General features: G+C 45.1%; 1 protein-coding gene across 3 annotated transcripts in view; it reads right to left on the bottom strand.

The window, feature by feature from the left end:
* The window catches only part of PARP8 (poly(ADP-ribose) polymerase family member 8), a 154936-nt gene that overhangs the window by 79687 nt on the left and 59116 nt on the right, over nucleotides 1–16133 (bottom strand). For all 3 annotated transcript variants that reach the window (XM_045204842.2, XM_024571933.3, XM_053914755.1), the window contains one exon: nucleotides 5073–5110. In XM_045204842.2, the coding sequence (XP_045060777.2) occupies nucleotides 5073–5110 (38 nt within the window). The remainder of the gene's footprint in view (nucleotides 1–5072; nucleotides 5111–16133) is intronic.

The following is a 16133-nucleotide window of genomic DNA, read 5'->3' as shown; positions in this document are numbered from 1 at the left end:
AATGGGATGGGGGGGACTTGACTTCCGGAGCATCGGGAGGCCAGTAAATTAGGACTTTCTGTTTAAGAAGCAGGTTTGAAGGGTGAAATGGCTCATGGACAGCGGAGTCATGGAAAGACAGTGAAATCTGAGTCAAGGGAATACAGTTTGGTGAACACAGGTTGTTTTAAGTCTGAAGGACAGAATTATGTATCCAACTTACCATTCTCTAAGAGATTTTCTACCAATTTGAATTCTGATTAGTATTTAAGTATTAGAACACTTTTAATTTCTGGTTTTGGCTTAATTTTTTCAAACCACACTGTCCTCAGGTCTCATGACAGTATCTATTATGTCGCCTTTATGATAGAATTAATAACAGGTCAGATCAGAGAGGTCCACCCGAATCAAAATCAGAACTGTGGGCGAGCAGGCCAGCTCCAGAAGTCCAGGCCCAGCTGCCCACTCCATGCCCGGATGCCCACTCCCCGTCCGGATGCCCAGTCCCAGTCTGTCCTTTCAGCCTCAGCCCCGTCAGTCCGACTATAAAATGAAGAGGTCGTCCCAGCTGCAGAACTGGATTCTATGCCTTCTCGTGGTGTTGTCTGAATGATTTCTAAATCTTCCTCAAACTATCCTGACATCTGTGATAATGTCATGTCTTTGTTTAGACACGGAAGAGTAGAGCATAAAGGGGTCGGGAATGCATTTATTTAAGGTGACAGAATGAGTCAGCGACAGAAGAGAATGTTTTCAAACTCATATTCCCTCACCGGAAATTCCCCACGTGACCCCAGAGCCACTGATGGCCTTTTTCCTAACACTTGTGAGGTGGACTAGCAGGTTCTTGGCCATGACCTGTTGTTGAGGGCCTGTGGTCTTTGGGAAAGGCTGGGAGGGGCAGGAATATTTTCTCTTCCCTTCCCACCAGACCATGCAAGCAAGATGGAAAGTACGTGGACCACGGGAGCTATGGAAAAGTATCTGCTAAACTATCACTCTTATTCTATTTCCACTGCAACATAATTTAGGCCGAGTCATTGCATTATTCATCCCTATGCAACTTAAGAGAAGTAATTATAAATAATAATTACATCGTTGTTATAATATAGGTATTTTCCTTGACTGTTATATGTAATATTTATGTTCACCCCCAAGCCAGTTATTATCCCTCTTTTAAAGATGAAGAAACCAAGGCTGAGAGAAATTAACTTAAGTAATTATGTAAGTAATTAAAGTATTAGTACTGCAGTTAATAAGTGGTAAAACTGACTGAACCCAAAAATCAACGCTTTGATATTTTTTAATAACAAAAAGCGGTCACTCAACAACTGCAATTCCTTGTAGGACATATGAAAGGACGAGGGCACTCATACCCACTGGTAGGTAAGCCTCCCGATTAAAGGTGGAACTGAAGAGAAAGATTCGGCTGTTCTGCTATTGCAAAGCCAGTCACCTATGGCCTACAGTATGCTCACCCTGAACTCCACACAGAAGTCCAAGTAACCCAGAAGGCTGTTCTCGTTCTTCACTTTACTTTGAAGAACCAGAATATCATTTAGTATTTCATTCACATGCATGTTATATTGTGTATGCCTATAACTCAATCAAGACCTCTAAATTTTCATCTTCACAGAAACAAACTATGAGTTTGTTTGAAAAGGAGTTTCAAAACATGGCACAGGTTACTTAATAGATTAAAATGATAACATGACAAATCTGTTTCCTAAAAAATACACAGGGCAGCATAACCCTGAATTTGGAGGATTCTGGTGACAATTTCCATAGGGCTAAGAAAATTGCATATTTTCAAACTTAGGTGATGAGCTGATCGTTGAACCATATAATCCAGGAAAGGAGGGGTGCTGAGGAAAATTACCAGGAGGAATTAAATCAAAGGGGAAAAAAAAGACAAGAACAAATACAAAACAACAGAAAGGAGAAACAAATGCAGAGCTATAAAAGACTTGGGTTTATACACCGAATACTAAAGAAAACGTCTTGCTAAAAAATCTGGACATTTCACCAACACAGTGGGCTTTAAGAAGAACACGTCTTAAAAAATGACCAAGAAACAGAAAAACGAAACAGATCAAATTATGGCAGGAAACTAAGACAACTGCCGTATAACCATCCCTGAAAAGATAGCGGGCTCCGGAAGATTTGCTTGCAAGTTCTAGCAAACGCCAAGAAAGTTTACTTCCTTTAGCAATTTGAAGTCTTTAATAACAAAATATGTGAAAATGCACATAATTCTTATAGACCCACACTAAGATAACTGCTAATACAACCTGTCCTCTTGTTGCTGGAGAAAGCAGGTATGGTATCTTGACAGATGCCAAACAGAACCTGATAAAAACTTAATACTCATTCTTAAAAAAACTTGGTAAACGAGAAAAGGAACACTACTTCCTTTCCTGCAAGAGAGCAAGCACATTCACTAATTTTGAAAGAAAGGCCAAAGCTGCCAATGTTCACATCTGTTCTTAAAAATTATTCTGGGAGCTCTAGCCAGTGCAGCAGGAGAAAAAACACGGGTATGAATCCTGGACAAGAAGAGCAACCACAGAATTTCCATGTAATGTTGTCCATCTGAGAAATCAAGCAGGTTTGTGCGAATGAACGCGGGTTACCATTTAATAAGTGGGAATATACTATCACAGTGACGTTAACTTCACAGAAAGCGCCACAGAAATACGACGCCGACTTCTCCAGCAGTGACAAGAGCCAGAACTTAATTACAGGCCTGGCTCTATCACCTGACACCACGTCCCTGGGAGAGTGACCTTTGCTCAGCCCGTCCCTTTAAGATGGCCTAAGAGCCCCCCGTCTGTCCCTACAGAGACTGACATTTACAATCACATCAATCACGTGTGAGTCAACACTTGACCTGTGATGTACTCGCTGCGTCAGCCAATCCAAAATCCTGCCCTAGAATTCACTCATCTCTCCCGTTCTTGGCCTCTAGTTACACTCCTTTTCTTTTTAGAAATGAAATTATATTGGATATTCACTACAAACTGCTCCAAGAAAGAAATTTGACTTTTAAGCAACACAAATGAAGACCAATGCTTTATTTTTAAATTTCAATTTTTCTATATTGTTTTTCCAAGTGGGGCTGCCGAAGGGAGGGGTAAAGAGTAATACCTCTTGGCCACCAGAGGGAGCTAAACATTTGGTCCACTTGATTTGCTGAAGGCGTCTTTTACCACATTTCCTGTGCTATAGAATAATTCACTCTCTTCAAGGTGGGCCTGGATTTGTGGTAGCATTCCTACCACCTTAAATTAAAGTCCCACACTGCTCATGGCTGACCCCTCTAGGAGATGCTGCCGATGAGATGCACAATAATTATAGCATTTTCAACAAATAGTGGGGCTTTTGTTTTCCTAACATACTTAGTAAGCATTCGACATAAAAAACATACTGTATCGTCACAAACGAGGACTGCAAAACCATCTGCAAAAAATATTTTTCATTATAAATATATATTTCCTTGGCTATTCTAATAAAATCTTCCCAGAACACTTTTCATACTCCTATTAAAAAACAGGTTTATCTTTAATAAGTAACTGCCTTGTAAAACTATGCTTAAAACTATACTTAAAACATATGGAGATAATACCAAAAAACGGTAATAAATAAACTATCTCCATGGCATTTGATCTTATAAAAAGATTAAAATTCAAAATGCATAATACAAATTGCCACAGGAAAAACTCTACGTACTTACTAAGTTTTACAATGTCTTCATACCGTATTATAAACTATTTTTAGCAAATACTCAAAATACACACAATCAAATTTACTTATATCGATCTAGTTATTTCATACAGAAAACTGTGATACCAATCATGCAAATGGGAGTAAACTCGCTAGATGTCAATAGGAATTGGAATTAGGGTTCCCATTTATGGCCCTGACTGATCACAACAGTTACTTTCTGAATTTATTCAGTTAAGAACCCTGGAGTAAAATAAATATATACATCCAGGGTGGGGTAAGACGAGGCTTACAGTTGTGAGTATGCAAAACGGTTTTTTCTCGTACGATTATTTATTAATCAGAGCAATAATACATAACCTTGCCCCGTCCCGTACATGTGAAATGCAGGCAGTTAACTGGGCTATTCTCTGCATTACAGATTCTTGCACGACACCCTCTCCCTGGGGTCAGCGAATCGAGTCATGTGTGATCTACACTGAGTCAGCAATGCTTCTGCCTGGTTCGGGATGAAGCTATGGATGTCACTTGTGAGGAAAATACTGAAGGGAAACATCTTGTTGACATCTTTGGGTTATCGAGACTCCAGTGTCAGCTCATTCGTCCTGGGCTCTAGGGAGGTGCCAGGACAGGCCGGTCTATGACTCTGAGAACACAAGACCGACAAGGAAGAAACAGCTGTTTGCTTTGCAGAAAAGTGGGTCAGCAAGGACCTTCCACCTGGACTCTCCAGACAGGTGCGTGTGGACCTAGCGATGCACCTCAGGGCCCAGAGTGCAGACAGCTATGTCTACGGAAGATGCCCAGTACAGACCGTCCACAGGCTCTGGAGTACTGGGTTCAAATCCCAGCTCTTCCTCTTCCGAGCTAGGCCAACCCCACTCATCGGTAAAATGGGGAAATGAAGGAAACATTCTCACAGGACCGTGGTGAGAATCGTTTCCATGTAAACTTAGAGAAATGAAGAAAGGCTTATTATCTTTGGCTATTACTATTATTTTAGCTGTTACGTTTTTATCAATTGTTTTTACATTATGAAAAGGCAAATGATGATCCAAAACCAACAACTATACCAGGTTAAAGAACCTTTATTTCATCGTAATGAGGTCAGTATTAGGGCTGAAGCTCTCCCAGGGGCCCAAGGAAACTACTTTTCATGGGGAAACTATTTTGACTCTGAACTGCAGCCCAGGGCAAGCACGCACCTCACAGGAAATCAGCAGAATTCTGCTGCTGTGTTTTTAAGTGGTCCCCGGCCAGCACCTCCCCCCAAACACATCTGCATGCGTTTCACAGCTCCAGAAGAAAAATATACTCAAATCGTCACAGAGCAAATATTTGTAATAAAAATAAAAAGAAGACAAACATACCTGGGTAATCTTCAGATACATGTACTGAATAGGATACACTGTTAAAAAGGAAAAGAGAAAAAAAGGCTCAGGTTACTGTTTTGGAAGACACACTTTCACAAAATAAAAACCCAAGTCCATTTGCACAGATGTTTAAGTTAAATAAGAAAACATACAAACAGATTAGGAAACCTCTTTGATAGCTGACACTGGCAATGTACACATTTTTAAGATATATTTTCCATGAGTATAAACAATATACTTTGTAATCTCTTTCTCCCAACACTGACATTTTCTTTAATATAGGTAGATTTTTTTTTTTACCTCAGCAATGTCTAGTATTCCCTGATTTATAATCATTAGTATTATTTGCAGAGGTTTTTTTTTATCAAATCATCTTTTCTCCCAAAATAAAGTATTCCTCCTGTTTAGTACAGCAGTCAAGAATTGAAACACTTAATTTTAATATTCTCCCCCACAACACACTGTGCTTTTGAAAGAGATGCTTTTCTTTCAAAAATTAACCGAGTGATGACAGCGGAACTAATAGTTTTTCATCCACCAATCTTTTATCACCACGTTGGCACAGAGGGGCCAACTTGCTCCAAAAAGCATCTTTACATTGCACTGGAACAGCTCCAGCCCCTGCTCAGCGAGCCCATGGCCTCCAGGAGCCTCACAGGACGGGAAGGTGGGGGAGGTGTCAGGCTCGGTGGCTCACTGGGCCATCTCTGTCAACAAGACTGTAGACTTCGTCAGGTTAGGGCCACGTCTCCTTGTATTTCTGGCAGTCTCCTATTTGAATGCACTATGCACAGCACACACTCAATGTCAACACTCCGAATGCAGGAGTACAGCTGCCACCTGCCACGGAGAAGTCAGAATTTAGTTCAAGTTCAGCCTAATTAACTGCCTGTTAAGATCTAAAAAATCAATTCTCTCTGAAGGACCATGCAGAACACGTCTATGCACAGCATTGATGACACAGTGAATCCAACACAATACAAATCATCTGACCCAGGAAGAAGCAGGAAAATCCAACCTAGGTCACAGGGAGTCTGACCCCAGCACTGGAAGTAGCCCGCAGTGACGGTGAAGCACTTACTACAGGTATGCCTGAGGGTGTCAAGGAAAATGCAATCTGAACAAGAAACAAACAGAAACAACATTTCCAGGGTCTTGTGGGACATTAGCAGACAAGCAGACACTTTGTATAATTACTAAGTTTCAGAAGGTGGGGGGAGAGGAAGAGAGAGAGAGAGAGAGAGAGAGAGAGAGAGAGAGAGAGAGAGAGAGAGAGATATGAAGAAAGAGAATAATGCAGGGGAAAAAGAACTAAAAATCTCTCAACCTGGGTGAAAAATACAGATGTAGAGACTGAGGAAGCTCAGAAAATCCTGAACAGGAGAAGAACAAGGAGAACACCCCCCAGGTATGTAGTCAAGCTGCCGAAAACCAAATATAAGGGAAGAGTTGTGAAAGGAAAACACTGAGGCACTAGATACAGGGAAATGATGATAATGTTGAGAAATTGTGTTGGACAGAAGATGGAAGACAGTCAAGGGCTTGGGTGGGGGAGGGGGACAACTGTCACCAGAATTCTACATCCAGGGAGGAAACTGTGGAATCTCGCCCAGCAGAGCTGCCATACAAGAAATCCCAGAACGTCGCTTCTCGGCCTTCCAGCTAAGATCAGGAGAAGAAATCCCACACAAAGGTCTCTAGGCTGAATATCAGAATGTCAAATATCCAAGAAACGAAAAGCACCAGAAATTATAGATATGAAAGACTATTTTTCTCTTAACATTTTAAAAATATCTGTGAGTGTTTAAAAATTCTGACACTTCCTTGTGGGACTTACAACCTATCTAAATATAATAATACACATGACGATTTCAGCACAATGCCAGGGACGGGGTGACGGCCACAGTTTCGAGGTGCTTACACCTTGTGTACAATGGTACGATTTTCACCCAACAGAAGATGGGAACCGAGGAACAAAAAACAGAAGGCGCAAGCAGAAAGCCAATAGCAGATAAATGGTGCCTGAATCCACCCACTGCAGAAAATGCAGTAAATGCTAATGGACTGAGCGCACTGAACAAGCTGAGGAAAAAAGCAAGATCCAAACCGAAGCTGGTTTTGAGAGCGCCACGTTACACAGAGTGCCAGGGAAGAACAGAAAAGATGCGCCTGCCGACGGTAAGCCCGAGACCGACGTGCTTAAGTTCATGTCAAAGACCCCAACACACAGAGCTCACTACGATGAAAGGGGCACTTCGTCAAAATCAAGAGCAAAATCACAGATGTGTCTGCACCGGACAACAGGGCTTCGAAGTGCAGGAGGCAAAACCGGACAGAATTAAAGGGAGAAAAACACAGTTCCCCATAGTTTGAGTAATGGACAGAACCAGATCAAAAAAAAAAATCACTAAAGACACAGAAGACCTGAAATAGATCTGCACAGAAATCTACAACCGGAGAACACTCTCCTTTTCGGCGGGGAATGCTCACGGAGAGCAAGCACATCCCGACCATAAATCAGAATGGACGGGCGATCACCAGAGGTTCCGGGCTCAGCTCGCCCTTAGGACACTAAGCCCTAAGTCCTCCAAATGTCATTGTCTTTTACAATTTGTGCCTGACTTTGGCTCTGGGGCTATGGGTCTGGGCTAGCCCAGGTCTCTAGGACTCTGCCACTCAATACTAACGTGCAGCTCAGCCCTTGGAAAGAGGTTGGGTGGAGGCAGGAGAGACTGAATAAGGAAGTTCGCAAGACAGAAAAGGGGGGAAGGGGGGATCAATGAGATCGAGCACTGATATACTGAGCTTCCATAAAGCTTCCAGTATATTTAATTGTTTGGTTATTTCAAGAAGCATTTCTTGGTAACTCGGTATAAGTCAAACATTGTGTTAATGCCAAGGAAGATTTGGAGAGGAAAAAAAAAATTGGGAAATGACTTTGAAAGACTGAAAAGGAAACAGACTGAAACATGAGTATGACAGACAAAGGAGCAACAGTATCTTTCTTTTTGTTTTTTACTTTTTATTTGAAAATAGGTTCACATGAAGTTGCGGATAGTACAGGGAGGTCTCACGTACCCTTTCACCCAGTCCCCACACCGATTACACCTATGCAGCCACAGTGCAGGAAATCTCCATGAGCATACAGTGCGGTTATATATAGTTCTGTGTCATTTTATCACATCTGCATCCGGTACCCCCCTGCCGCCAATCAAGATACGGACGACTGGATCAGATTTCCCTCTTGCTACCCAGTTTATAGTCTCCCTTCACCACAACATCCCAATGCCAGGCGGCCACCCATCAGTCCTCCATCTCTGTAATTTTCTGGTTTCAAGAATATTATATAAAGGGAATCACGGAATATGAAACATAACAGTATTTTAAGGCAGATTTAGTTTTTAGAAAAACGTATTGAGAATGGCAATCTTTAGGATACAAGGAAGAAGAGAGCGATCAATATAAGAAGCTACTGTCGTAGTAAAACACAAGCCACGTCAGTGGGGAGGTCTCCAATGGGAAGGAGAAGGCAGGAACAAAGGACACATATGGGCCCCCTGCCCGCCCCCCGCCCCCACCAAAAGCCCAGGTTTGGAACCACAGCCCAGAATCCCAGGCCAAGAATCAGGAGAAAATAACCACGTCAACAGCTCCTCCAAGGCGCTGGGGGAAATACACACTCCCACCCCACGTGAATTTATTTTCCCAGGATCCGCTCCCTCACACGGTGGGGCTGTGCGAAGCAGAAATGAAGTTACTAACGATCAAGGCGGCCCTTCGCGGCAGCGCGCTGTGACAGAAGCCTGGGGCGCTGCCAGGCTGCACTCAGTACCGAGGCAATCATTTCCCAACAGCCCACCATCACCACCAGCAGCAGCTGGCTTCATCTGTCATCCAAACCAACGGCTACATCCACAGTGTGGAAGCCTTGATACATTCCCATGTCGATCTCCAATTAGGGAGCCGGGGGGCATTAGAGCCAAATAAACAACTCCAATTCCAGTGCTGAGCCTCACTGGCTGGGTGGCATGAGAAACGTGATTTCTACACGCTCAGCTCAGTCTCTCTGCAGTGAAATGGGAGACTCCAGACCTACTTTGCAAGCCTGCTGTGACGATTTAATGGCTGAACAGGTGTTGGGCCCGCAGGACAACCCCAGACAACAGAAGCAGGTGCTGGGTCCGCTTCCAATGCAAGCGGTGAAAATTTACCGAAGTGAAATTTCACATGAATGAGTGTTCTCCGGGGAACTGAATTTGCCCAGAATCACAATATACACATAGCATTCCTCAGAGACAAAAGCCAACGCTCATGATTGTATTTTATGGTTGCACTATCCTCAGGATATTAGGAGACATTTCCAAGTGCAGGATCATACCCAGTTTTTCAAGTGTAAAACAGAAAGCAAACGCCCTGCAAAACGATCCAGCAGCGCCTGGGCCACGGCATGTTTGAGGGGATGGGGCGCACCAGAAGGAAAAGCCCCGGAGCTGTCAAAAGGGAATCGGTTTCAGTCTGCAGCCCACGGTGCTCTCGGGAAGCGAGCCAGCAGCAGCAGACAGGGTGACTGAGAGAGGGACCCCACAGGTAGGGCCAAAAGCAAAGCAGAGGAGCAAGCTTGATGGAGCGAGTAAGAGTAGCGTGTGCTGTGCATAATAAACACCAGAGCAGGGGGAAAAAAGAAAAATACTGTGAAGGAGGGAAAACAAAAGGTGAACCTGAGAAGGCAGGAAATCCTGGAGCCGGCTTGGACTTCTGATTCAGGAGAAAACGGGCTCGGCCTGCTGGAATACGCTCAACTGCAATTACACCGAGGTACTTGGCCAGAGAAAGTCGCATGAGTAAACGTGTTTGGTATACGCTACACGTACAACACAGCACTAGGTTCTTAACATCACAGGTTTAAAACTAGAATCTAGAAAGTATTTCTATGCCCTCGATAACTGTTTTAAATAAAATGGTTGCTTCCGCCGCTTACCCCTCCAGAAGTGGCTGCCCAACCAGAGCCCCTTCTCGATGGCCCAGAGTCCCTGACGATGTCCATCATCTCCCGAATCTTGTATTTTCCTTATACATTTGTTTACTCCTACGATTACAATCATTCCTAGGGGCATTCTTGTATCTAAACTCACCACTCACTCCATCACCATCCTATTCCTTCTGAATTGTCTACAAAGAACTAAGAAAAGATCGAGTTTAGATCTAGTTCCCAAGTTCACAGATCTAAAAATAGTCTTTACAAATAGTAGGGAGCCCATGAAAGATGGCAGCTTTAACATAACAGCGATGGGACTCAGACTCGAGATGAAAGAGGGCCGGATTTAAAGAACCTTGCAAAGTACTGAATTCAGTATCTGTATTTTGTGAGTGGGCCGCCAAATGTGTGCCTTTTTGCCAACCCAGACTCAAAGTGTCTGGATCCTGAGCTCATGCTTTTTCAAGCAAAACCCAGGGGTTTGGAAAGAGCGAGCAAACCTGAGTTTTTCTCGTGCACTACCCTTTCGCCTCGCTCTCCAAAGGCTAACACAATTTCTCTGATAAACCCAATCCTTAGATCACTTCTGGAATTTACTGGAGAAAAGGCAAAATGCAGAAACTAATAAAAATATCGCAGCTAACAGCAAGCAGTCCCCCACCCTAGGCACAATGCTTACGAGTACGTGTCTCAACTCCATGCTCACCTGCGAGAGGACAGCTTAGACCGGAGGATGTGTGTGCCCCACCCCACTTCCAGACCCACGTGGGCTTCCAAGAACAAAATTCACGCCAGCACTTGGGATTCGTCAGTACGATGGGGTGTCAGAGACAGCCCAGACACCCACCCCCAAAAGGAGCCCTGCCTCTGCGGCCAGAAGCAGGTTTGGCACGACTGATGCTCATGTCTGCTCTCTCCGTGCCATGTACCTCCCGAAACTGTCATTGTCCCTTTGTGATCACTCTTATCTCCCAAAAACATTGTCTAAATATCCAGGTCAACCAGCTGTAGCGCCCTCTGTCGTTACCATGTTAGCTACCAATTACTTTGCCACTTACCGGAGTTGGGGACCCCCAGCGCACTCTGTCACTCTTCCTACAAATCCATCACCCCCATCCATGCGGACGACTGAAGCTGCATGTAGTTCCCCACCTCGTCCCCCCTGACCTTCGGCTCCCCGAATCCATGGCTGCCCCTCGGGCCTCGCACTGCTCTCCTAAAATCGCAGCTGCCACGGCCCACTTTCTAGCCACAATGTCATCATTTTTCAGCCCTTGCTCCTCATTCCTACTCTGGGACACCCGCCTACACCCAAGCTTTCACTCTTCCTGGTCAGACCCTCCAGGCTGCCTTCCCTTCCTTCTGTGATGGTGGGTACCTGTGCACCCCCCTTCCCCCATCATACCCCCCCATCTCAGCCAGGCATTGTCCCCTCCTAGGCCCGGACTCCAAATGCGGCTGGAAGGACACTGCACGTTGAGGTTCCTGGAGCCACTACCCACCCGTGCCCTCCACACCAGCCATTCACAGCTGGGCACCGTGACCCGGGAACCCACCCAGCGGGGAGGTACTCCTGCGCTTTTTCTCCTCAGATGTTTCTTCAAGCCGTCACAACGCTCCAACACCCTGAACAACCTGTCCTCTCCCTCTCTACACCGAGATAAAATAGATCACATGGCTACCCCCATGCCCCCTCCCCAATCTGACTCCCACCCAGCCACCTACAGGCCGGTCCTTCTGCCCCTGCGCCCAGAGAGAAGGAAGCGTCTGTCCTTTCACGGAAGACTAATCCATCTACTGGATTTACAGATCCCACGCTGCACTGGGGGCCCAGCTCTACTGATTTAATCTACAGTTCCACAATCTGAAATGCACCAAACGTTTGTAAATATGGAAGTACGAAAAGATTTACCCACACGAGTGTTAATGGTAGCACAATTTAAAGTGAAAAGGTATCCAAGAAGGCAAGAGTGCCAATAACACGATTATATAAACTTATAGCCACACAACGTAACACAAGGCAACCGTGAAAAAGCCACGGTGGGAAATCACATGTAATGAAAGAGATAAGTGTTGCTGATACATTAAGACATGTACAAACATTTGGACAACTGTATCACATACTCTCGTTACAAATGTGTAAATACCTATCTGCCACAAATAAATACTGATAGAGGCATGACCTGAAAAATAATGACAAATTTCAACAGTTTATCTCTTGGTGATTGGATGAAAGGTATCTTTATTCTTTCTGTGTCTCTGCATTGTTTCAATCTTTATAGTAAATGTGTGAAAAGAATAAAAAGCTACTAACATATCTCAACCTTTACCTTGTAGCCTTTTGTAATGATCACCGTACTTTCCCTTCTTCTTAAGTCAAGTTTTACACAGAGTATTCCAACCCGTTCCCGCTACCTCCGCCCCGGACCGCGTGCTTGACCAGCTGGCTTCCCTGCCTCATGCTTGCTACAGTTCCGTTTCTTCGGGTCACTGGCGGCCTGTGTTTCCTAGTCCTTTCCCTACATGGATTCTCAGAAGGAATCCCTCCGTCCTGGGCTCCTGAGCCCAGCTTCTCCCTGGGACCCCTCTTGTTTTTGAAGGCGCTTTCCTTAATCTCCTGACTTTCGTATGTCACATGTCACGCTGTTTCCATATTCCAAGGCGTTTTAGCCACGCCGACCACTCCATCTCTCCACACGCATCACTGCAACAACGACCATGAATCTCCTACCACCCAGAAGCAGAAACCTCAAAAACCCCACACCTGCAACCCAAGCAGGGAGCTGCTGCTTTCTTCTTTTTTTTTTTCCATTCACATTTTCAACAGGATATTCTACAAGCAAATTAAACCCAATGCACAGAAAACAGAACTCACAGCCTTCCCTCCACCATTGTTCAACTCAGCAAATTAAATACCAAGAAATGCGGGCCAACGACAGCAGCAGCCACAGTTAGGAAGGGTGGCTCTACTTGCCCCTTGACCACCCAGGGCGCGAGCCCTCGGCCACTTTCTGGGGCAGGGAAATTCTGCGTCAGTAGAGCTGGGCGTGAGCATTTCTAAAAAGCACTGTGCACGTTTCTGATGAAGGTAAGCTCTGGACCTTGTTTCCAAAAACACAGATGCCGACGCTGCAGAATAAAGTTCTAACTCCTCGGCATGACCTCCAAGGCTCTCTGCGATCCGACCCCTAACTACTTGGCCAATCCGAACACTGTCAGAGGCCCACAGACCTCACTTCCAACCATTTCAAGGGCAATCATTCCCGAAACAGGTCGCTTTTTCCCGCACTGAGGAAGTGGAGCCAGACTGTCTGGGTTTGAAATCTGGCTCTGCCACCGCCAGCTGTGTGACAAACGGGCTGGACGACTAACCCTGTCTGCCTCGGGCTCCTCTTCTGTAGCACTTGTTCCCCAGGGCTGTTGTGGGGAACCAACAAGTTAACACATGTAAGGTGCTTCGTAGAAAAAAGAAAACACCAAATACCCAATAAGCATTAGCTACATCAATAATATTACTATCGTCACTACCCCTACATATCGGCTTACGGTGCTGGAATACATTCCCTCCTCCCTCAGGACTCAACCCCAGGGACAACGAACAGCCCGTGAAACCTCCCCTACAACCCCGGCAGACTTGGGCACTCCTTCCCCTATGTCCCCCTCCCCCTTGCCGTGAACTGTCCTCTAGCCTGAAGGTACAGACCAAACAGTTTCATCCTCCAATTCCCAGGGATCTGACACAGTGAATCACTTCCAAACAATCGAATCCCGTCCTTTCCTAAAACTACCCGAGGACATACCATGGCAGTCCCCGACAGAGTAGCTACTACTCCAGCAAGTGTTTAAATATTTGATAAAAATCAGCAAATGCCGGTACCCAAGAGCTCACCCTGTAGGTGCACACCACCCACTCGCCTTCTCTTCACGGGTTTTTGTGATGTGCCGAAAGAACGGGCTCTGAATGCCAAGGCCTCTGTATTCTATTTCTATTTCCAAATCTACGTGATGAGGGCGCTACTTGCACTGTTCCCAATCCCGCAGGACGAGATGAAATCCCCTGACGCAGTGTCAGGGACAATCTCTGAGGTGCTCCAAAACAAGAACCACCAAAACCAAACAAAGCAAACCCCAGTTATTTTCAATACAGAAGAACAGAAAGGTTAGCATTCCGAACTGATGAGTAGTTTGCTACCTGAGTTGTCACGAAAGCCCTGCCCGCGGAAGCCTTCGTGTACCCACCCCTATCTTGAAAGTACAGAGGAAGGAACAGGTCCACCTCCCAGACAGAAGAGGGAGGTGGTGTGGAAGCATCGTGTGTTCCAGGCAAGGAGCACACCTGCTTTATCCAAGGCCTCTCCGGTCAACCGCGCACCCGTCGGCTCCTCCTTACCACTCTGCGTGAAGACAAAATGACTAAGTTCCCATCCACAAGAGATGACACAGCTGGGCCACCAACAAAATAAATCGTTGGTACAGGGCAACTGATGTCACCCTTTACAAAGATAAAAGGATAAAGACGCTTGCCCACTAAACATGTAGGTTCTCTGTAACACATATGCTCCATAACACATATGTGTTCAAGGCTTAATTTGATCATCTTTTAAGTTATTCTTTCAGCAAGTGAAATAACAGGATGGAAAGGAATGGTGTTCATTTGTTTGGTTTTTCGAGAAGTGGCCCAGCCAGGAACTTCTATGCTTAAATACTATACTATGGGGTAATATGCTTAGACTTCTAAGCAAACTCGCTTCCCAAAAGGGATGAACGTGGAAGACCTATGCTGGCCCTGAACGGTGTGGCTCAGTCGGCTGGGTGTCTTCCCGCGGAGCGAGGGCTTGCCGCCTGGTTCAATTCCAGGTCAGGGCACGTGCCTGGGTTGTAGGCCTGGTCCCTAGTCGGGGCGCATGAGAGAGGCAACCAATCGCTGTTTCTCTCCCTCTCTTCCTCCCTCCCTCCTCTCTCTAAAAATAAATAAATCTTAAACCAGAAAAGAAGGAGCTAAGTCCAACTCCGATTAGAAACCCAGATGAATGCTTTGTTTGTGGTACTGATATACCACGTGGTCTGAGCAGAATTTTCCTCTTATCCTGCCTTAGTCGAATGCAAGAGCCAACAGTGTATCTAAATAATGAAGTTCTGCTTCTTTCTCAGTCTTTAATCATAAACAAAAATAAAGTGAGGTCGCAGATGCGGTTCCAACAAGATGTGACTAAGTGGACAGAGCGGGCCAAGCCACCAGCATCTCATTCATCACCTCCAAACGCGATCCCCCTACTTCTTCCGCCAAAGTTTAATGTTGGGACATTGCCTCCTGCACTGTTTGCAACCACAATTCACTGCTGTCTGATAAATATTCACTAAAATGTAGATTTCCCTTCACTGTTTTACATCTGAGCTCAAGTTATAAATGGTGATACAAATGTTTACAGCTACTGTGAATGAGTTACACAACGTAACAAGGCTGAACGTTAAATATGATGGAATAATTTATAACCAAAGCAAGGTTTTGGTAGGGCAAGAAAACACACTTTAAGAAAACACTATAAATATTCAGAGATAACTGCAGTAGGTATAAGCAACTTTCTCAAATATTTACTGTATGTAAAAGCAGTTCTTTCCAAAATAGTTTTTGTGAAATATCAAGCACAATTCTTCTTTTTAAAGTTAAATTTATTGCAGTAGCTTTGGCTAATAGCATTACATACATTTTTAGTGTGTGTCGAGCATAATTCTTAACACCACTGAAGACGCTGCAGGACCCCGCCCGTCTGCGCATTGGGCCCTCATCTTGCTTCTGTCGATGGGCAACGAGAACACCAAGGACCCCTTTCGGCCCTGGAGGGTGCATGTTCCCTCTGCCGGCATTCTCTCTCTCCCTTCCGCCCACACTTCGTGCCCTGTTAACTCAACTCACACATCACCTGCTGGGAAAACGCCTTCTGACCGCCCTTCCCGGACGAGGGCATATCTTACTCCAGGGCAATGACACGGTGTGCTCCCCACTAAATCTGTTATGAGATCGGAAGGTACTTCTACTTTCTTCACCAGAGTCTCCCAGCCACTACCACATTAACTAGCACACA

Source organism: Desmodus rotundus, chromosome 1 (genome assembly GCF_022682495.2).
Source record: "Desmodus rotundus isolate HL8 chromosome 1, HLdesRot8A.1, whole genome shotgun sequence".
Lineage (NCBI taxonomy): Eukaryota > Metazoa > Chordata > Mammalia > Chiroptera > Phyllostomidae > Desmodus > Desmodus rotundus.
Note: the sequence above shows the minus strand (reverse complement) of the source record. Positions and strands in the feature narration are given on the sequence as shown.